The following is a 24033-nucleotide window of genomic DNA, read 5'->3' on the forward strand; positions in this document are numbered from 1 at the left end:
GCCTCATCTCGTCAATTGCCAATTCGCTATCACAAATTTCATCGACGCTAAATAGAATCTAACGTAGTAGTTGATTGAACATCGGGAAACAATTAAAAAAATTAACGTCCCAGCAGTGGCTTACATAATTCCAACAGCGTCTGTCAGTAATTGTGTACTATCATCCTGCTTTTCCGCTCGTTTTGGAGCCCTGTCTCATCTTGCATATTCACTGGCACGTTCCGTTGCTTTTATTATAATAGTCAATATCACCAGGATTCCACAAGACAAGACATAATTTATGAGGTCCAGTCTACTTCAGACCACTCCATGCTTGGGGTGTGCGCACTTCACGAGACAAATGGCAACGAACCCGTCCACACTGCGGCAACGAATCCCTTTGTGTTCGCGAGAAAAACCGACAAGAAATGGATCGCTGCGCGGCATTCGAGGTGTGCGCATTCTGGCCGCAGCACGTGCTTGAAATCGCATACAAACGAGGCCTCGAATTCTGTTCGACCCTTGTTGCATTACTGCCGTGGCGCGTCCGTGTATTCCCGGCCTTAAGTCCATCAAGAAATGACGAATGGATATACAGGACAGGTTATTCGACAAAATCACAGATTTTTCATAATTTGAGTTTAACTCACCTCTTCTATATTCATGATATGAATAATACAGATTCAATACATATGTACAAAATATTGAGCAGATAACTTGATACATCTTTTCACTCTCACTCTTTTTCTCACACACACTCTTTTTTCTCTTTTTTAATAGTTTTAATTTAATTACAAAAATATATATATATATATAAACTGTGATATGCTGCACACAGATCCCAAGAAAAAGTATTTACATCTCGCAGTCAGATATGTTATATGTTGCATGTTACATGCTGTCATGCAATGCTGTTATGTCTTTTTCAGGCTGTCCTGATTCTGATGCACTTAGATTCGTTCCTTCAAATGCTCGCAGATGGATCTGAAACACATAAAGGAACAAGAAAATAAAGTTATTTCTTGAAAGGGTTTGCAATGCCCTTTTGAAATATCTGTAATGTTTACGAAGAGTATGTTGCTAAAGATTTGAGCTAAAAACTTGAAAACAACTTTAAATTTGTGAGTTTTTTTTTTTTTCATTCTACAGTGCACAGCATATACTCATACAACTTATCAGTATTATAACCAATTGCAGCACAGTGTTTAGTGGGGAGATCCAACTACTCCCTTGCATAGGAAGAGAACAAATCAGTGGTAAATTGCAGTGATTTAGGCTTATAATCCCATACAAATAAAGCACTGATGAAAGATAATAAGAAAATGTTACATTGATCTTGTCTGTTATCAAAGCATACCTTTCTGGATGCAAGAATCACATTGGGGAAACTTGCAGATATTCAAGCAAGAATATAGCAAAGTTTTAGGGAATCTTCACACTGATTAACATAAGAGGCGTTCAGAGCTAAAGTGGACCAAGTCACAAATTGAGTTTAATTCATTTTCTGATTATCTGAAGTTGGATCTTTTCCGAGCAGTAATGGATCAAGTCTTAATTCCAAGTATCTGCCAGTAGGTGACACCAGTCACTTTTGGCTCAGATTATTTGTTGACAACATTCTGAGCCATAGTGGATCAAGTCACCAAAGCGTTGCATCAATGAACATCACAATTGTTTATTTTATAAATCTAGAATTTGAGAATGGAACAATAAAATTATTGCTAGTGAAATTAGATAATCCACTAGAGCAAGTTAGCTTTAAGTCCTATTATCTCAAAACTACGTCTCATGGGCTCGATCCACTTTAGCTCTGAACACTTCATAAGAAAGTGACATGTCACAATGATAGCATTAAGAAGACTGAAAATGCTGCACTTTTATCCTTATAGAGTGACAGTGGTTCACCGATTATGGTAAGGGGATCCAGTCACTCGCGTGATTTTTTTTTTAGTGGATGTTGCAATCTGTTCATGATGGTACTGTTGATTCATCTCATTTAATAATGATGGATGAAGCTTGGTTCAATTTAAGTGGCTATGGCCACACTCAGAATACAAGGAAGTAGGACACACAAAATTGTCACTTAATGCATGAAGTGGGTGTGTAATGTGGCATTACTGCATTCCAGGGTAATTGGTTCCATTTTCTTTTACAATTGTCAACTCACAACATTATCTGTGAGACATACTACGGCCATTTTTTTGCAATACTGACTGAAGATAAAGAACAGTATACTTACTTCTACAGTAGGATAATACTACTGCCAGAGCCATCTTCAGTTGCAAGTCAGAGCATGGATAGGTTTGGCAACACTGAGTAGAGGGGGGCGGAGGTGATATAAAGGCATGACATTTGACATTTTAGTGCTTTGATTTCGTTGTCACATGTACATTTTCGACATTAATTGATACAAAACTAAGTGCATAATGATCAAGATTCAGTGTATAGATGTACGTAATTTATTACGGAATCTGAAATGGTATTTTATTTGAGTTTCAGAATACCGCGTAAGTACTTGCATACAGACATTTATAACTTAAAAAAAAATAAAAGCATACGTGTACCAAAAATAAATACAATAATGACGTACTTTCACTATACCCTATTCCAATCAATTAACCATTGTGGCTAGTAATTGACAATGTTTTGCCGCTTTATGTTGTTTCACCTCTGATGTGAAAGGTCTAGGATATCATATACATTTTAATATCATGTGATTATCTGTCGTGCTTTTCTATAAATATTTCAGATGCCCAGGAAGCCAGTTTTAGTTTGAATCTCGCCAGTCACCATAACAATACTGTTATCCTAAATTATTTCTTATAAATTTTTTAAAATATAATTTTAAATAGGCCAAGACCAAATATAAAGATCTATGAAAAAATGAAGAAACATACCTTCAATATGAAACGTAACAAAACACATCATTATCTATTAAGTATGTGCCAATTAGTGTAAACTCAGTGAACTTTAAATCCTGTAAATACAAAGTGAAAAGAAACATGTTTATAACTAATTTATTACAAAAGAAATAATATTAATAAACAAACCTTGAAAACCAACAAAGTAAGTGTATGCATCTACAAATTATAGGTAGTTCTAACGTATAGCAGGCATTCCGAATCTTCAACAAAACTGCAACATTTATGGGATCACAAAACAGCTGTTTACAATGAACTTGAAAATCAATGGCGTAACTTTATTGATATAGGAGACGAGACCCAACAATTTGACCAGAATTCTGATACACCACAAACCACAAATAAGACTATAAAAATGTAGTTTATACAATATTTAATATTTAGAAGAATTGTCAATCACTTTGTCATTAATAACCGTAAAAATTGCTACAGACTGCAGCCATATTTTCATTTATTGTCTTGTTTTTATCGTCAACACGCATTTAGTTTATAATACAACAACAATTAACATTTGGTATGACCGTGAACATAATTCCGTCGACACACACTTATATTGTAACATTAATTTACATTGAAAATTGGCATTAGCACCAACACATGTTATGGATCATAGGCCTCTATTTGACAGTTAATTACAGTGATGCCAACATATGGCTCCGGCTTGTAACTGAAGAAGGCTCTGCTACTGCACATAAAGGCGCTATATCATTAGCAGGCATTTGCCAGTTCATTCCTCAGATTTACAGTAAATGTTTGCGATTTTTATCTGTGGGAAAATTTAAAATAGAAACTGTAACTGGAGAATGCTATCAGGCAAATGCTAAGTCAAATTACAAATAGAGAGTTACCGGTACAGAAGGTGTTTCAGAATTTTCTACACTGTAATTCTTGCATCCAGAAAGGTAAGATAGACATAAATTTTTTTTTTATTACCTGACCTGTTACTGGCACATTATTTGTACGAAACTATAGGCCTAAATCACCACCATTGACCACTGATTCGTTTTTCTGTGAGAGAGCAGTCGGATTCATCATCTGCTAAGTACCTGTCAAAACTCACCTGCAAGTGAAGGTTGACTTCATCACTTCGACTCAAGTATGGGAAATTGCCCCCTGACTTGAGATGTGCTAGTTTGGCTGATGGGTAACACTTGTACATCTCCTCTCGGACAGCATTTGACAGCGCATATTCATCAAACACGTCCATAATGGTGACAGTGATTCCATTCAACTTCTGAGGCTCCACATAGCAACTAACACAGTTTACAGTCAGTCGTGAGGCCAATTCCTGCTGACTCAGGCTTTCCAGCTGCAATATGAAGATCACAAATCAATTCTTACAGCAATGAGTTCGACTTGTTTCTGATGATTACATTTTCGGCCAACAAATACCTTCCTGAGCTAGTCTGGCAGTTTTCAAGTTATGAAAACCTAAAAGGTGGAATTATTAATTTACTCATGTTGATAGAATAGTAACAGTGATGGATTTTGATATAAGACAAGATATGGACGGTAAATTTGTCTGAAGCCCTCTCATTCAGGGACACCATGGTTTTCTTTCGTACAATATCTACTGCATAAGACCCTAGATTCAATTCTCTTCTGAAAAGTCAAACAAAAAATTTTTATAGCACTTATAAATCTATTGCCTCGAATCATATTAGGATATACACAAACTGGACACAGTGGCAGTGGTGAGCAGCATTGTGCTATGAAAGAAGCAAGCGTTATCTTACGTAAGTATACAAACTGAACACAACTCATCATTCTTTGCATTGCTATGTCATTGCTTTCTCCACTGTTTCAACTGGTCATATAAAATTGCTCAATTCCTAGTAGTAAACGTGTTGAGTAAACAGTTACTTCAGAAATAGTAACAGCAGTTTTCCGAAGAAAAGAATTCTGGGACTAGAATGGCCCCTTCTACATGATTCTATGTGTGTTGAGGAGACAGTGGAAGGAATGTAATATGATGTGGTTGCCAATCTCTGCTCAGTGCTCAAGAATATTTTGAAACTAACTGAAGTCGTATATACAGAGTGCAAGTGAAATAGCCTTGCAGATTTTCAGAGTGAATAGCTCATGTTGTATGTAACAAAAAACTATAACATCATATTGGTGGAAAGTTAATAGTTTTTTCAGAAAAAAATGTTTTCTCTCAAATGTTTAACAACATCTTATTTGGTAACTATTGCGATAGAAAAATATTTATCTCTCTGGCATATTTCAATACTGTGGAAGGTAAATTTAATTTTAAAAACCTCTAAATTCAAGCCCAGCACGGTGTGAGTTGATTACAACACAGCACTAGAGAACAGCTCATCTAGCAAGATACACCGAGATCGTTGATCTCTTACATCTGATCACGAGAAAAGTGTGTTAGCGGTGATGTTACTGGACTGCTGAAACTTCAAACTTAATTTTCCAATTAACTGGGCATTTAATCACAAAACGTAATATAGGCTTTCTATCCATTTCAGAGTACCCTATCGTCCCTTTCAATCTGCAATGTTATTTCACTTCCACCTGTACATGTCTTCAATGGTGGATACTTGGCTTAAACTCATTCACTCAACAATCCCCATTTATGAGCAATGCACTGAAGCTTTAGTTCTTTTTGCCACCACAGACTACCTGCTTTGAGTATTAGCCTATGAAAAACAGGATTATGCCATTCTTTCATTATAACAAATCAGACACTTCTTATGATGTGCAGTCCAAATTTAACTCATAACAACTTTTTAAATGTATATAGGTTACTGTACAAATTAAAAAAAAAAATTATACAGCCTCACTTGTCTGGACAAATTCTCATTTGTCTATGCACTGTTGCCAGTGTCCAATCTTCTTTCCATGGAAAATTTTATGAGAATTTTGAGTAATGTGTTAAATTTCTGTGCAACTTACAGTTTTTAATCCACGTCAAGCATACTGTGCACCAGAGAAGAGGACATGGAGATGGAGCACCTGGCTAATTGTGAAACTCTTAGGACATTTGTGGACCTTCCATCAAAATATTGGGAAGCAAGAAGGATGATGACTTCATTGTTAAATCCAGGGCATTAGATACACACACATAAAAAATTATGTGACAATTTGTTCTTTATATAGCAGAGTGTTGTTTTCAGCTAGTCTACTCCCCCCTCTCCCCCGAAAAAAAGTAGTTATACAAAATGCCTTTGCAAGACTTTCCATTGATAGTCTTACCCTTTGGGGCATGTTATGTCAGAATAATTCCATGTTAGTTCCAGAAAACCGCACAGGGAACTACTTCTGAAGATGCAAGGAGTCAAAATTTTTTTTTGAGTTGCTGTGATCAAATATTTCCACAGTTTTTTATCACTTTTTTGTTTCGGGATTGCACTGAGAGTGATCCATGTCTCTCAACTATAAATACTATTTCCAAAAAATGTGGATCTGGATGGTGTCCAATAACTAGAGCTTGCTTGGCACATTTCATCCACAATTTCTTTTCTCATCATCAAGTATTCCTAACATCATTTTGTAATTTCCTATTCTTTCTTAAAAATTTTCATTACTGCTCCAAAGTTTAAACCAGACTGAACAGAAATGTCCTCTATCGCTAATCAACATTCGATCATTTAGAATCAAACTTTCAACACTTGGGTTCCGTACATGAGAAACAGGGCCATCTTGAATACAGCAAGTCCATGGTACCCTAATGATCATTTTTAAACTATGTCTTCCACCTACTTACAATATTATGCAGTAAAATAAGTGCACAAAGTAATGCTAATTATGATCGATATTCACATAGCCTCCATCTTTTGAAAATAATAACTTAATTTAATACCGTATATACGTGAATACTCTGCGCTATCAAATAATCCGTGCACCCTAATTTTAAGAGAAAAAAAAAGGCTGTAATCTGTGTTTTATTTAAAAGAATCCTACATAATGATGTACAAAACTAAATGAAACACCAATTTGTTTTAAGAAACGCGTTATAATCTTCACATGCTGTTATACAAGCAACCGGGACTCCACTTACAATAGCAAAAAAATAAATAAATAAATAAAAAATAAAAATAAAAATGGGAATTACAATTTTTATCAATTTAATGTTAATATGTTCAATAAAATATTAAAGTCAATAATTGCATACTCCCTTACCTCTATTCATCATCATTTTCAATGTCATCACAAGCAGAAGAATCACTGTTGTCATCACCATCTTCCCATAGAGTGTCACCCTCAGTTCCGTCAAGTGAATTCGTTATACCTCGAAGCGGTATCACCCTATTTCAAATAATGTGCACACTCCAGTTTTTCTTCTCTAAATTCCGGAAAAAATATGCGCAGAGTATTCGTGTATATAGTATGCTAATTGCCTTCTATTCTTTAACTGAAAACTTCTTAATAACCAGTATTGAAATTAAACTTCAGATAACTGTTTTTTTTTCTTTTACAGGCACTCACCACAAGAGCAGACAGTTCTAAGCAGTTTACATCAAGGACACCTTCACAAAGGCTTTCATATCTCCCACATAGTCAGAGCAAAGACGTGTTCTTGGACTGCATCTAATATTTGTTAACATTTTGGTATGACACAACACGAATGCAGTGAAAACATATTCCACTTATAATATGTCACCCACAGCCATACTCACTCTTTCCACCATGAAATCTATAGAATCTGCTATTCCACTGTCGACCTGAAATGATGTGAAATTTCCCATCACCATTTTCTTCAAGACTAGTGATGGCAGCATCCAAAAACTGAAACAAGGAGCTTATCTCTATTAATGAATCTTAAACACAACATTATGCTACAATGAATGTTATTTACATATTCGTATACTGTATTACAGTGGTTCCTGTTTAAAATGCTTCCCTGCCTAAAATGTTGAAGGACTATCAGTAACCTTAAACAAAATAATGGCGCATAAAAATGACATATTGTTCCAAGGAAGTACTGAACCAAGCAGGAAGAAGTCAATAACTTTGAAATAAGAAAAGATCGAAACAGTGCTGTTAGAAAGTTTTTTTTTTTCGAAAAACGTCATTGTTATTTCGAATGATGAACCACTGAGTGTAAACCATTAGTCTCTTGACTTCACAATATAACTGAATAATATTCTTTTCGCCTTGGTTAAGTTTGCTGTATACTTTCAGGTGAGCAATATTCATGATGAAGTCTTCACCATTACTAAGGCTAAGTTGACTTTACATTTACTATTGGTAACAAAGGGGAAGAGAACATAAACAATACATTATAGTTTAAGAGTACCGTACCGAAACAGACCAATTAGAGCACAGTAAAGAATGTCATGCAACACGACCATATGACTGTTGAGGCAATAAGAATCTCACCTCATTCCACAACTACTTAACCAGACTCTGCCCGTACGTGTTGTTAAAATAATATACCAGCTGTGTCTAACTTAAAAGCAATGTTTTGCATTAGATCTAAGTTCATCTGGCAGACATGATACAATATAATCCCTCTTAACTGGCACAAATGGGACCAGGCAAGTTCCAGATACGAGATTATGACGTATATAATTGAATAAGTATTTAAAAAAATTACCTATTCGTATTTTATGATGCCAACTTGTTGAAACTGCAGTCACATTAAGCTTATTTCTCAATCACTTGATCATAACTAAATAACATAAAACTGTGTAAATTTTCTTTATTAAAACACATCACTTAACACAAAAATACACTAATTTTCGGCTGGGATATTTACTAAACATGAAATTCGTGCGAACTTCCTAATGTGGCAACACTGACAGCCCAGGCTATGGCAATCCATCCATACATTCTTTTGTGTCTGATAATGAACAGAGAAATTCTTTGAAGCACCTTGGATTTCGGTATTTTCCCATCACTGTCAATGTCACTTTGTGTGTACCAGCAGCATTTTCACATACCAGTGTTGTTGTAGGAAGACACCTTCATAATAAACCAGTCTCGTCGACATTATTTGTTCCACACTAACATTACTCTCAGACACAATTTTCTGAAACTGATTAATAAATTGGTCTGCGGACACTGTCAGTATTCCTTTGTTCACCAGAGACGTCCAGTTTTCGGATTCCATGTCTCTCTTTGAATATGTTAAGCCACCCAACAAAAAATCCACACTCACCTTGCAGTTTCATTTTCTGGTGCAATTCCTTGACTTTTTCTTGTACCATCAGCCCAGAAATGCACATTTCCTCAGATCTTTTAATTACAAACCATTCGTATAGAACACGATCAAATTCTTCACAGTAGGACTGATGTACAGTTTTCCTATTTCCCGAAACTTTCGTAGATTCATTGTTACTTACGAATAACCGAAGTTGACGGTCTTGTTTCTTTAAATCGTATAAAGTTGAACTTCCAACTTTATAATCGTCCATTGGTTTGGATCTACTAACTCCTCTCTTTATTTTCTCAAGTAATTCAAGCTTATGCTTCAGTGTGAGGACGTTCTTCTTGTGCTTAGCAGTAGTAGCCATGATTCTATCCATCACATGAATGAAACATTTACATGCTACAAGAGCAGACAATTTCACACTTTCCTACTTAGACACATCCAACATCCCCTCGAAATGGGTGAGTAGTTTTAGTATTTTAGTAGGTTATTTTACGACGCTTTATCAACATCTTAGGTTATTTAGCGTCTGAATGAGATGAAGGTGATAATGCCGGTGAAATGAGTCCGGAGTCCAGCACCGAAAGTTACCCAGCATTTGCTCATATTGGGTTGAGGGAAAACCCCGGAAAAAACCTCAACCAGGTAACTTGCCCTGACCGGGAATCGAACCCGGGCCACTGGTTTCGCGGCTAGACGCGCTAACCGTTACTCCATAGGTGTGGACATGGGTGAGTAGTCATGATGCTATCCATCACATGAATGAAACTTTTACATGCTACAAGAACAGACAATTTCATATTTTCCTATTTAGACACATCCAACATCCCCTCGAAATGGGCGAGTTCAAGTGGTAAATTTAAAGACATCGTCTCTGTGCATTGTTTGTTAGAACCAAGAGGAAACTTACCGACACTACCTGATCTACCCCAGGGACATAACGGTGTTTTCTGCCTGTGTTTTCACCCGTGAACAATGTAAAGAGTAAACACACTATGTGACATGTGCGATTCACAAAAACCACTCACATCTTCATCAGACTCTTCCCTTTCACATGAATGACTATTTTTTTTTTTTGCTCTAGCCACAAGTGCTATTGTTTTGGTATTGCCGGTTATTTGGGTGCCGGATACGAGGGATTTTACTGTATTTCCTGGATTATTTTGGTATCCTTCTTTGCTAGGATATCAGCTTTCTCATTGCCTTCAACTCTTAAATCCATTAGCTCTTTGCTGAAAAAGTGGCATGAATATTTGTGTTGCAGGTTCAGCATTACGGGAAAAAGCTAAGGAAACAGCTTTAAAGTTAAATATCGACCTTTAAGGCATCAAATAGTTGAATTGATCAATTCAAAAAGCTATATGTGTCCAATGCACGGTACTAAATGATCAACAATTATAGGTAAACCTGACTTACCTGAGTTATAAAACCATAAATGGGGAGGCATGTCCACTGATAATTCTGTTATTGCATAGTTAACATTTCAGGCATTTCAAAATTTTATCAATACACACTTTCAATTTGATAGTGATCATATAATTTCGTTACAATTTTGAGTTTACACTTTTAAGACATTTTTCCTTCTGAGAAGTTCACATGTGCTGGTTCTTGGAAAACGTCTTAAATGGGAACCACAGTATTACCTAAGTGTGCAGTATTACATATAGAACTGTGTTCTAGATATTTAGATTAACTTACATTGCTGCAGAGTCACTGTAGCTGAAGACAGTGGTGTCCATGAATGTATTGCATAGAATAAGTGAGGCAACTCTTGGGCAATTCATTGTTGACTCTGCAAACTTTTGTGCCAAAAATCCACCTGCAATACAAATAAAACCTCAACCTGATTACATGACTTCTTTCTTAGGACGTTTACTATACCTATAAATTATAGAAATGAGAATAGTTATCAAATGTAAGAGAGTAAAAAATATTACAGTCATTACGATTTCTTTCTACTATACATTACTATAAAACGCAGAATAAATATGGAAAATGCGTGTTATTATTCGGTTGAGAAGCTTTTATCATCTAGTCTGCTGTCAAAAAATCTGAAAGTTAGAATTTATAAAACAGTTATATTACCGGTTGTTCTGCATGGTTGTGAAACTTGGACTCTCACTCTGAGAGAGGAACATAGGTTAAGGGTGTTTGAGAATAAGGTGCTCAGGAAAATATTTGGGACTAAGCAGGATGAAGTTACAGGAGAATGGGGAAAGTTACACAATGCAGAACTGCACGCATTGTATTCTTCACCTGACATAATTAGGAACATTAAATCTAGACGTCTGAGATGGGCAGGGCATGTAGCACATATGGGCGAATCCAGAAATGCATATAGAGTGTTAGTTGGGAGACCGGAGGGAAAAAGACCTTTGGGGAGGCCGAGACGTAGATGGGAGGATAATATTAAAATGGATTTGAGGGAGGTGGGATATGATGATAGAGACTGGATTAATCTTGCACAGGATAGGGACCGATGGCGGGCTTATGTGAGGGCGGCAATGAACCTTCAGATTCCTTAAAAGCCATTTGTAAGTAAGTATACATTACTATAAAACAAAATTCTGTTTTCTTAATAAATGTGAGCATCAAAAAGGACAAGAGTGATCAAATAAGTGAGTTAGGGTGCCCAGTTAAGAGTTATGTTCATTCATAGTGATTTCTAAGCAGACTAGTTTGTTCTTTAAAAAATAATAATGAAAAATAATACACTAAATACTGACAATAATAAACGCGCAGAGAAAATAATGTACTGGCATTGATACATAGATGATATAATAGTTCTATACTGTATAATGGCAATAGAAGACAAACAAAACGTTCATCAACAGCTTAACAAAATAGGATCTCAAATTAATGAACCTATAGAACAGAAATAGAACATAACCAAACTATAAATTTCTTAGAAATCACAATAACCGAAAAAAACAACAAACACGAATTTAAGATATACAGGAAATCCACAACCACAAAAAAAAAACGCGCACGCGCACACGCACGCACGCACACACACACACACACAAAAATTCATTAAATCATCCCATACAACATAAACACGAAGCTTTCCCTACAATGACACATAGATTAATTAATATACCAATGAACAATGACAACTACACTGAAGAACTAAATGGATGAATCTCTCAAATGTAGCATATTTCCAACCTCGAAAATTGTAAAAAAAAATCTCATGAACTTATTTCAAGATCTTATTTCCTTTAAAAATAGTGGTCACATACTTCGAGTGAAATGCCAGATTTTGGGCCCTAAAGTTTTAAGGTTCAGGTGGCTGACGGACAAAATACTCATAATGGAGTGGTATCTATGTACCAAAGAGGATTAAAATATATATTTGTACTTACCAATGGTATGAAAACCCAATTATAAAGGCTCAAAAAATGTCAATAGCGGTACCAAAGAAATTAAAAAATATATAATTGTACTCATTAATGGTATGGAAGCCAAATTACAAAGGATGCTCAACAAATAAATTCCAGTCTCTAATGATTTGGCAGCAGGGTCATGACTAATGCTGTCATAGTACAAATGAATATAATTCATTATCTTTTCTCTCTGGATTATTGTATGCCCTCCTATATGAAGCGTTATTTGCCCCCTTGACCCATCAAAGTGGAATGACTGGACCTTCTGTGCATACTTACAGAGGAAATGTTTACTAAAGTCTGTGCTTTTTTTTTTGTCTGAGTTTCTCGGCTTCTCTTCAGGCTCGCCAAACTTTGATGTTCTATTTCTTTCTTTTTTGGAGCAGTTTTATAGAAAAAGTATAAAATGCCGAAAAATCCAAAACTGACCAGTATATCATTGGTATTACATAAGCATACTGACAGATTGCTAAATCGTACTTCATTAAATAAAATGCCTAATTACACTGTGAGATGATTGTTAACCTCCTGGTAAAGATGTAAGCCTCTGGCATAAAAAAAACATGAATCTAATTTTTAAGTTATGTAAGTGGTTTAGAAATATCAGTCTACTATATCAAGATTTCAGGGCATATTTCAGAATTTTATATATATATTATATCTTAGAGGTGATGGCTACCAATATATTAACAATATAAGCGAGACATTACTGTTTATTTTTCTATATGTAAGCTCCAAAAATAATGTTACAAGATGAATCTCATGTCCGTGTTTGATGTTTCTCTCCAATTGCACATCTACTTCAGTATTAAGGACCTAAGAAGAAAAAAGTATCTATTTAGGCAGCAACAATATCCCTATTTTTTTTTCCAGGAGGCTGATATTCAAAATTCTAGACAAACTTTATAAATACACAAGAAACGTGCAAATGGCTTAAAATATTTTATAATCATCCTACATTACACTCTTAAGTATACATTTCAAAATACTGGACCAGATAATTGTATGAAATATTTAAACAATAATTTGAGGGGGAAATATACGCCTACAGCCATAAAAGATGTGCGATTTTCAATTTTCTGCATTTGAATTGATAGCTTGACCAGTATGTGTCATGTGGTAACCTTATCATTCTGTCATATTGCAACAGTGATCTTTTATGTATCTCCTCTTTTATGGAATAGTTCTTTGTTATTATTTGCATTGCTGTTATTGGGGTAGATTTAACTGCACCAGTGATTAATCTCATAGCATTATTTTGTGCTACTTCTAATTTGTCAATTGTTTTTGTTGATGCTGTAAGTAAGTTTTCAAATCTATAAAAAATTTGTGGTTTTATACATGTTTTATAACTAGTATTCAATACTGATCTTGAACACCCCCATTTTGTTCTTGCAAGTCTTTTCAGTACATTGCATCTATTGATTTTTAACATGTTTTTCCCAATTAAGTTTTTGATTAAAGTATACTTCTAAGTATTTTGGATTTTGTTGTCGAGAGACTTTATGTCCATCTATTAGTTAATTGAAAATTGGGCAATTTATGACATAAGGAGAAAGTCTGATAAAAGATTTATTGATATTAATAGACATTTTATTAATTTCGCACCAAGTAGAGAAGGATTTCAGAACATCATTCATATGTTCATATGTTCTGTTTGTGTTTTTGATTATGGGGACTTCAAATCCATAATAACCAGATCATCAGCTTAAATGCACATTTAACAAATCTATTTTTAATAGATAATTCACAAAGTAGATCATTAATCATTACATTAAATAATCTTGGACTGAGCAATGAACCCTGGGGTAAACCTTTTCTGGACTGTCGAAATTTAGATATAGCTTCTCTATACTTTGTACAATATAATCTTTGATTGATAAAGTTGTATATCCATCAGATTAATTAACACCTATACCCATCTTATTTAATTTTTCATGCAATTTTATTCTCCAAACTGATCCATCAGCATCTTTGAAGTCAACAAAAAAATCTAATGTGGTTTCTTTGTTATCCATGTTGTCTTTTATATCCTGACTTAGCTTAAGTGTCTGTTGTATAGTAGTGTGATGGACTCAGAAGCCTGCCTGTGCTGATGTTATCAAGTTTTTATTTTCCAAATGCCAGTTAAGTCTTGCATATATATTGGGATATGAAAAAACCCTTAGAGGTATATTATTCCAGTAATACCTAAGGATGCTCCAAATATGTGCACTTTGTGTATGCCAAGGTAATCCAGTAGCTTCCTGAAACCTTCACACCATTCCTTCACGCTCCAGTAAACAGGATGCTCTGCCTACAAACAGGAAATCAGATGTCACAAGGACAATAGTACCAGTACATCAGTGTCTCAACATCCTTCCAGCTTTGTTAATTCAAAGAAGAAAAAGCACAGAAAACTACATATAGACACTACTTTTCTTTCACACTGTGGCTAGCGCATGGCGGTTCGCATGCTGGTCATAGCCACTCTGACTCCCGCCGAAACAGTTATAACATTCCTGCTACCGCTTCACGTTCTCATAATTACAGTTACAATTACAATGATAATAAGCACATATCTTATCATAAGATTGGAAATGTTATCCTTCTCTATCCACACATTTCTGGCATCTTCTCAGTAAATTTTCATTCACACTCTAGAGTTCAATATCCGAAATTGAGTCAATTTCTCACCTGATGTTTTCTTTTAGTTCTTTCAATGTATGGGGGTTTGTTGCATAGGCTACACTTTATTTTTCAAGTTCCCCCATAGAAAAAAATCGCACAAGTTACAGTTAAATCAGGGAATTGTGTTACTCTTTGCTTTCTATCACAAATTGACCCCGTTTCCCTGAATTTGTTCACAAGTTTTCGCACAGTTTCTCTGTGTGAGATAGGTAAACTGGGAAATTGTGTTTCAAATCGCCTTCTAACTTCCCTACAAGAGTTTGTCACATATGTGCCATACATAAAAATTCTTTGTGGTAATGTGTAATCGTGTCGAGGCATTATGGAAAACTGCGCAAGCACTGATAACACTCATAACGTAATTAGTACTTAAAACTCGTACATTTATACGCATGGAATAGGAACGAAACAAACTAGACAATAACTTCACATATGCAGGCAACAGGAACAAAACAATATAGGCAATGGCTTCATATATGCATGGAACAGGAACAAAACAAACTGATAACACTCGTAACTTAATTAGCACTTAAAACTCCTACATTTATACGCATGGAACAGAAACGAAACAAACTAGACAATAACTTCACATACGCAGGCAACAGGAACAAAACAAACTAGGCAATGGCTTCATATATGCATGGAACAGGAACGAAACAAACTGATAACACTCGTAACTTAATTAGCACTTAAAACTTGTACATTTATAAGCATGGAACAGAAACGAAACAAACTAGACAATGGCTTCATATACGCATGGAACAGGAACGAAACAAACTAGACAATGGCTTCAGTGCGACTGCTGTTCACTCACACAAACATGCGCAAATCTTATGCGCAAGCGGCGGGGATATTATAACTATTTCGCTGGGAGTCCGAGCTGCTGTGGCCAGCATGCAAGCAGGGTTGCTAGATGTCCCGATTTTCGTATAAAAATCCCGAGTCCTGCTTCGATTCGAGGCGGGATGCATAAAGTCCCTCCTTTAGAAAATTAACATCACTTGTATAATTTTATCGTTACTTAGTTAACTATTTTCTTCTAGGCCTAAATAATTACCTTAAATTTAAATTAATTTTCTTAACAATGTACGTTTGCAAATTAGAAAAAAGGAATATTTGGCAAATGCAAGGTTTGTGGCAGCAAATTCGGTGGTGAATGATATTTCTAAACATTTAAAAAGAGACGTTTATGAGAAATGCATAGCACAGAGAATCGGAAAAGCTTGTGAAAAATGCGAAAGTCCGGTGATAAATATGTATATACGCTCTCAAAATGTACACTGCATGTTAAATGATGGGTTTTGAGCCGTAATACGCTAAGTCATAACATAAATATGAATTTAGGTATCAATAAATTTAATGTCATTGTAATCAATTAATAAACATTTAAATATTTTGTCACATATGATGCCATCTTTTGCAATTTGTGCTTTACTGTTAATAATAAACAGCCGGGGAAATCTATGAGACAGAATTACTATTAAGTCATTAAGTTAATAATTTGGGATAGCATATTACTGCCACAAGTCCTTCAGAAAGGTGACAGAGAAACGTGATGTAACTTACAGCCAGATAGATATTGTTTTGTACTTGGAAACTGTACCTACAATATTTTTTTTGGTTAAAATTGCAATTTTGAGATTCATATTAGTTTCAGCTGCATGTAAAGGATAATTTTCTATTTTTTTTTTTGTACAGTCATGAAAATGTCAACTCTATCCATATTCATATCACTCATCCTTTAAGACAAAATTATACTGTGTATGATGGAAAAGGGATGACCCTCTTTGGTAGATCTAATATCTAGTAACCCTGCATGCAAGCCACCGTGGGCTGGCCGCAGTGTGAAAGAAAAGCACTGTATATACATAAACAGATGTATCAATATATGCCTACTGCTGACTTTCTTGCCAAAAAAGGATCCAATTTAATTCAGAATATAAATACAAGCCTACCTTTCACATCCATCAAAAGACTAATTAAAAAAAAATATAAAATCAAGCAAAACCAAGTACTATGTACCAAAGCCAAAGATAAAAAATGGAGCATTTTAATAAAAAAAAACAGAAATTATTCCAGAAATCCCACGTAAATCTGCAGTAGCAAAATTCAGACTGCTTACAGAACACGATTATTTGGCCAAACACTTGAATAAAATAGGAATTTACACAAATCCAAATTGCCCTCTATGCAACAAAGAAGAAGAAATGACTGAAGATCATCTCATAACCTGTGAAGTTCTACCTGATGGATCCACCACAGAGAAATATTGGAGAGCAAGAACGCTAATGGCTTCGTTGCCAAAGCCCGGCATTAGATAACAACAACAACAACAACATATATGCCTACGTAATTTCATTGTAAGATTTCAAATAACTGACACCATGAACATCTCAGCATAAGAAAAGCTTAAATTAACTTCATATTGCAACTCTTACAGCTATGACTCGAATTCCTTTCGCACTGAGTGCGAGCATCTGCTTGAAGAACACATCAGCAGTGCCACTCACTGGGGGCAGGCACACCAAAGGAACTTTGACACTCTTAGGCCCAGAGTCATACAGTTTCCATCCCTGAAACAAAAGTCAGTATAATATATCTTGTTCTCTTATTCTATATTAACACATACCTACAGCACATTTTAGCTTGTTCGTGATATAATAATAGTGTTGGAAGGCATAATGCAGAAAGGATTGTCATGTCACTGGCAGTCATGTATAGAATGCACTTGTAATGCGCAGAACAAGTGACGCAAAATGCTGAAGTCCAATTATAAGAACGTTTGTGTTCATATCCAACTGTAAACTTACAACGCAAAGTCAGCTAAGCACTAACTAAAACTATAAACTGTTGCTGAATATTAACTAAAGCTCTTAACCTAACCCAATACTATGCACATCACAAGAATGTTAATTACACTAGTACAGTACATTACGACGAATGATAGTGCATAAATATGATAATATTGTTATGTTTGTTAATTCTGTACATCCGTTGTTGGTTCCTTAACAGTGGAACGTTCTAGCCATGCCAATATAAATTTGTCGACATCTTGACCACTCATTCCTACGTTCATTTTATGGGTAACTGTTACATCTGCCTTTATCTTGTTGTTCCTACTGCCATTGCTGCTACCGGTACTTCTCCTCTGATTCACTAGAGTAATTCAATAGGCATTCAAGGATAAGTTTAACCGAATATTACTGGATCATCAGATCCTTGAGCACATCACTGTGCCATTACAAATATTTAATATTATAGATTGACAATGGACTGAGCAATAAATAAAAGTACACCAAGAAAAATCGCCTTCAACTACCACAAGTTTCCTTTGTACTCAAAGGGATTTCAATCTGATTCTCCAGTTTGATTAGTAAAAGATTCAACCATTCCGCTAACAAAACACCTATTTCCAGTCTATTCTAGCTAACGTGGATGTCTATTAATTCTCAGAACGTTCACTCTTTGATCCAAATCCTAATGACATTTCCATCAAGAACTGAGGAGATTGGCACACATCACTGCAGTGTTATGAGATATGCAACATGCATGATCAATTGCAAAAATGTTAATCAAGTTATATGCTGGACAGGATTCTGAAACTACCTATAAACAATGTTCCAAATTAATATTATGAAGTTATCTGGTTTGACTGGCTTTACTTTTTTTAACAGGCATGAGTCAAATTTTCTGAAGTCTAAGTATAATGACACAATTAATAGGCAAACAGATATACAATGAATTAAATAATGTGGAAAATGTGTGCCAAGAACTGGCACAACACAATGCCAGATTCCTTCCAGAAAAATTTATCCAGAGGGTAAAATTAAAACGTGGAGCTAAGGCAACACAACATGTAAACACATAATTTTCATTATTAAAGTATAAAATCTAAAGAAACTAATTATATTTGTTGAGAAAATTTTCAATTGAAACAATTCACCATTAACACTATTATTTTTATTTACATACACAACATACTATCTAGAACTGACAAATAATAATAGAGCAATCTGATGAGGTGTGCACAGGAACGACTGGGTTTTAAATGTGCACTACTGACGCACTCACAGCGGGGAATGGTGGGCTGGGAGAGGCGATGATGCAAACATGCACATGTTCATTCTGGTTCGTGTCAAGGTTAGTCTGCCAGTCAAGCACAAAAGCGGTTTGAAACAAAATTTCCAGGTGTAAAAATTTCATCACTTATAAGGTTATAACAATCCATTTAATCTTTATAATAAATTTCAGGCAACAGGAAGTGTTCAGCCTAAGAAACAAAACAGACAGCATAGGGTTCTCACAAAAGAAACATTAGGGGTGCTATGCATAGACATTTCACTAGCCCGCGCTACAAGCATGCTAAACTAGCCCCGGCTATCGAATGATTACTTGTACGGGATTCATATCATATCATGTCGCTAACACTGGTTTATGAATATGAAAAACGTTAGTTCGCTGATCATCCACAGGAAGCCCGCACTAAGAATGTCTATGAATATGGCCCTAGATGACTTGGTCATCAACTAGATTACGATTTTATCTTTGGAGTACACTGAACAATGCTATATAAAAGACAAACCCACGCACTCTGGACGAACTGAAACGTAATATCCGTCACGAATTCACAGTATTAATTGACCAGAACTACAGCGAGTTATGGGACATTTCATAAACAGCAGTGGTTGGGTCTCAACTGCTATATCCGAAGATAAGAAATTAATAATGCCACGGATATCTCCTTCCGAAACTTTCTGTTCTACACAATGGATATGATTACAAGGAGAATCAACTTTATATGAACGATTTCTGATATGAGGAGGATTGGATGGGTAGTTTGTCACACTCTCTTTAATTTGCGATATTAGAGATTTATTACCAGAGCGATCAGGAACTCGAAAATCTAAATATGCAAATAGAAATAAATCATGCCAGGAGGTAATGGTATTGTGCGATAAACAAAAATCAATTTTTGACTTATTCGACTGGAAGCTGAAGATCTAGCATCTTTAGGTATTCGGCATAATACATTAACATTTTTCTTGTAAATACTTACTGTAGTTTAGAGTAAAAATCATCTATAGAATTAGATTTAGAAGAACCTGGAGGAAAAGACTGAGAATGAACTCGAGAACAATGAATCTTTAATTCTCTAGGAGATTTGAAAATCTTGGAATCTGTAGAAGGTCGAATATGGCATGAAAAGAATCCTTCCGAAATATTATTGAAAGAAAGACTTGAATCGATCTAAACATGAGAATTATTGACAGAAATGTCAGATGATAATGTTGAATCATGATTCAAAGATTCACGACATCAGGTAATGTAAAGATTGATACCCCATTGAGAAAAAGATTTGCCACATACCTTACATAGAACTGTTGAAACCAGGCAAAGAGTTTAAGTGGTAGAGGAAGAGCAAATATCATTCATCTCCAAATTGTATTGAATTATATTGGCTGTTGAGGATTCATTATCATCAGAATCCCCAATAAGGCGATTATTTTTTTCTATATTAGAACTATAGGCATGTCTTTTAGAATTAGGACTAGATCTCTACTAGAGTTAAAACTTAAACCACATTGATGACAGCTAAGAGTTGTTTTCTTTACAGAATAATTATTCTGTGAAGTTACTGGGTCTTTGTTCTTCTGGGAAACTAAAAAAGACTGATCTGGATAGTATAATGTCTTCATTAATATTATTTAGCAATTCTTGCATAGAATCGTGACTGTGGGCCAAGTGAATATTAATGTCTCTTTGAAAATACATTTCTGAAAAAGCTCCCTTCTAAAAAGACTAGCAGGAAAGAAATGGGGATGCTCTAGGAATACTCTGAACACTACATACAAAATGTTTATACAGCCAGTGCTGACATACTGCGGAAAAATTTTAATTACTTCACCTTTCATAAACGAAATAGAATATGTTCAAAACCAAGCTCTCAGACTCATTACTGGTGGAATCAAAACAACTCCAATAGATTCTATGAGATTCCTCACTAATATTAACAGCATCAAAATGACAATAGAAGAAAAAGCACCGATTCAATATGAATAACTTATCAGATTACCAGGAAACAATTGGCATTCATACAGTCCTCTCTGTAGATTGAAAACTCAAAAAAGTTTTATATCCATTGTTCAAGAATTAAAACAGAAAATCAATATCCCGAATTTAAAAGAAAACTTACAAATTAAACCAAACCCTTTAACTCTATTAAATATAGAATATAATCTAAATTTAACAGAAGAAATACTGAAATCAGAAGTAAACACTGAAATACTGAAACAATTGTCTTTAGAGACAATTAATATTAGGTACCCTCCACAAAACTGGCTTCATTTATACACCGACGGATCCTTGATCTCCAGAGAACAAGGTGCCGATGCAGGTGTTACATGCTGTCTCTTCTCACTTCATAGATCTCTTGGATATGGAACAACAAGTTTTGATGGTGAAATCATTGCAATAAGTGAAAGTCTCAGGAATCTTCTACGCAACATCAATAAATTTAAGAATGCAGTTATATTGTCAGACTCCAAAGCAGCTATTCTATCAATAGTCTCTAAACACACACCTTCATCTCAAACAGCAGAAATAACTAACATGCTCTCTCAATTAATATCACTCAATAAAAGAATTGTATTCCAAAGGATACCATCCCATTGTGGAATCCTGGGAAACGAGAATGTGGATGCTTTAGCAAAGAAGGGCAGCACTGCTATTTACAGACCTGTTACTAAATCTACGTTTTACTCCGTGAAAAGATTTATTAAATCTACATACTTAGACTTTAACAAACAAAATTTGATAACACAATCCCAAGGGAAAAAATGGAACTCTCTGCATCAAAATCCACAGTTAATTCCCGATTTACCACGAAAATCGTCTGTAGCTGCATTTAGATTGGCAACAGGCCATGATTGTTTGGCCAAACACCTGCATAGAATTGGAATATATCAGTTCCCTAACTGCCCATTGTGCAACTCAAACCAAGAAATGGATTCGGAACACCTCAAAATCTGTGCTTCAGTAGCTGGCCATGATAATATCTTTGAAAAATATTGGAGTGCAAGAGGTCGAATGACTTTATTATCAAACGCCTGGCATTAGAAAACAACAACATAATATTAATGTCTCTAACAGTAAAAGTTTTTTCACATAATTGATATTCAACAAATATAGGTGAAGAAACTGATGATGTTGATGGCTTAGAAGCTTCAAAAGACATTAAAGAAAATGAAAAACAATAAGAAAAAGGTTATTCCTTGATAGTAGAAGCTCCTCTTCGTATGTATGCAACATGTACAAAACTTGAATTGTTTACTTTAGTTACGGAAACGCTGAATATCTTGTCGAAATTATACATAACTTACATTTTGCCACCATGTCACAGAATTTTCATGAAACGAGCAAAGCAGTACTTACTGGCAATGAAGATCACACAAGATAATAATAAATAGACACTAAATAATTAAAGATTTGTACAATCGATATGAATGTTAATGTTAATCCCAAAAATTTTCTTAATCCAAGAACGAGATAATGAAATCAAGATCATAGAAAATAGGTAAAAGTCCACCCTACTAACATAATCATATATGAAGCAGCCACTAATTCACAATAATATAACACTTCAATATCCAAAATTCCAGTAGTTGAACAGTAATAAACTAATATTTCAGGAAATCATATAGGCTAATATCAGTCATTGCCTTCAGGATTATAGATATGCTGTACCACATCTTCAATAATTAGGCTTAATTCAATTGGAATACCATTCAAATTTAAGCATTTTACTACTTCATAACAGTAGCTAGTCTATGAATAGTGTTTACTACCGCTTGATTAGGATAAAATCATAATATGTTTGCGTAAGTTAGATATACATGTTGTTTAGTCAACTAGGCCATACGAAAACAGGTCTGAACCACAAGTGATACCAAGAAGGCACCACTTATGAGACAACTAGACCAGGAGATAATGGGGTAGTGTGGCCAGTTCCTTTCCCCTCCTTTGCATACAACGCCCACTAGCTACCTATTACACTAGTCAGACTTCAGATGCATACAAATAATTGTTCTTCCTCCGACACATCGACAAGTGAGGTATACTGTCTGATAATAGATGTGCATATCAGCCAGAACCTCAGAGGATTTAAGACATACAATAAAAGATAATATCTAAGTTAAATCTAAATGAATTTCGCAACTTGTCAAACTTCCCATTAGGCCTAATTTTGATATAATAATGTAATTTCCTTGAAACCATTGTAGTTGGAACCAAATAATGATGCTTTGCCATTCGCGCTGTACTATACAAGAAGGGATGACAACTGTAGCCTACATGTCAGTGTGTCAAAGGACATTAATTTTCTGAAACTAGAAGGAATTCATAATTCACGTCACGAACTCCCACAAAATATGTATTCTAAAGAAAGATATTGAAATTTAACTTTTAATTAAAGGAAATGTTTCTTATATCCAATTAAAATACTACACTGTAAATAATTTATTGATTTTAATGAACTACAATACTGCATACCTTTGAACTGTCAGCATCTACAACGATTCTCCTCAAGGGTATGCTACTTCGAAAGCTAAGATACTCCTGAGATTGAGAAAATTCACTAACATAACTCATTGTTTTCCAATGTTACAATATACAATACAATACAAAACTGAATGAATATTGATAACTACATGACATATGATGACATACACTACATCACTTCCTATAGTTTTGCTGCAATCAGTGTTGCCAGTCTAAACTAAAATTTCCTTTCAATAGACAAAATTTCTCTCAAATATTTTTGACGCTACATTTCTGGCATTAAAAATACTGTATACACTATAAAACATTCTCTCTTTTCTACATAACAAATTCTCTTAAAATTAAAAAATACGAATAAATTATGAGAAATTAATTATCTGTTTGTATTATCTCAGCCATTGGTTTCACTTTATAT

At 34.9% G+C, this 24033-nt stretch overlaps 1 protein-coding gene across 1 annotated transcript; it reads right to left on the reverse strand.

The window, feature by feature from the left end:
- Positions 1–613: 613 nt before the first annotated feature.
- LOC138693098 (maspardin-like) lies at positions 614–23816 on the reverse strand. The gene is made up of 7 exons (XM_069816719.1): positions 23610–23816; positions 17501–17635; positions 14583–14688; positions 10705–10825; positions 7532–7640; positions 3961–4209; positions 614–963 (listed from the first exon to the last, which is right to left on the reverse strand). The coding sequence occupies exons 1-7, from the start codon at positions 23706–23708 to the stop codon at positions 871–873; spliced, it is 912 nt and encodes a 303-aa protein (XP_069672820.1). The 5' UTR covers positions 23709–23816; the 3' UTR covers positions 614–870.
- Positions 23817–24033: the final 217 nt, after the last annotated feature.

The sequence above is a fragment of the Periplaneta americana genome, chromosome 17, assembly GCF_040183065.1.
Source record: "Periplaneta americana isolate PAMFEO1 chromosome 17, P.americana_PAMFEO1_priV1, whole genome shotgun sequence".
Taxonomy (NCBI): domain Eukaryota; kingdom Metazoa; phylum Arthropoda; class Insecta; order Blattodea; family Blattidae; genus Periplaneta; species Periplaneta americana.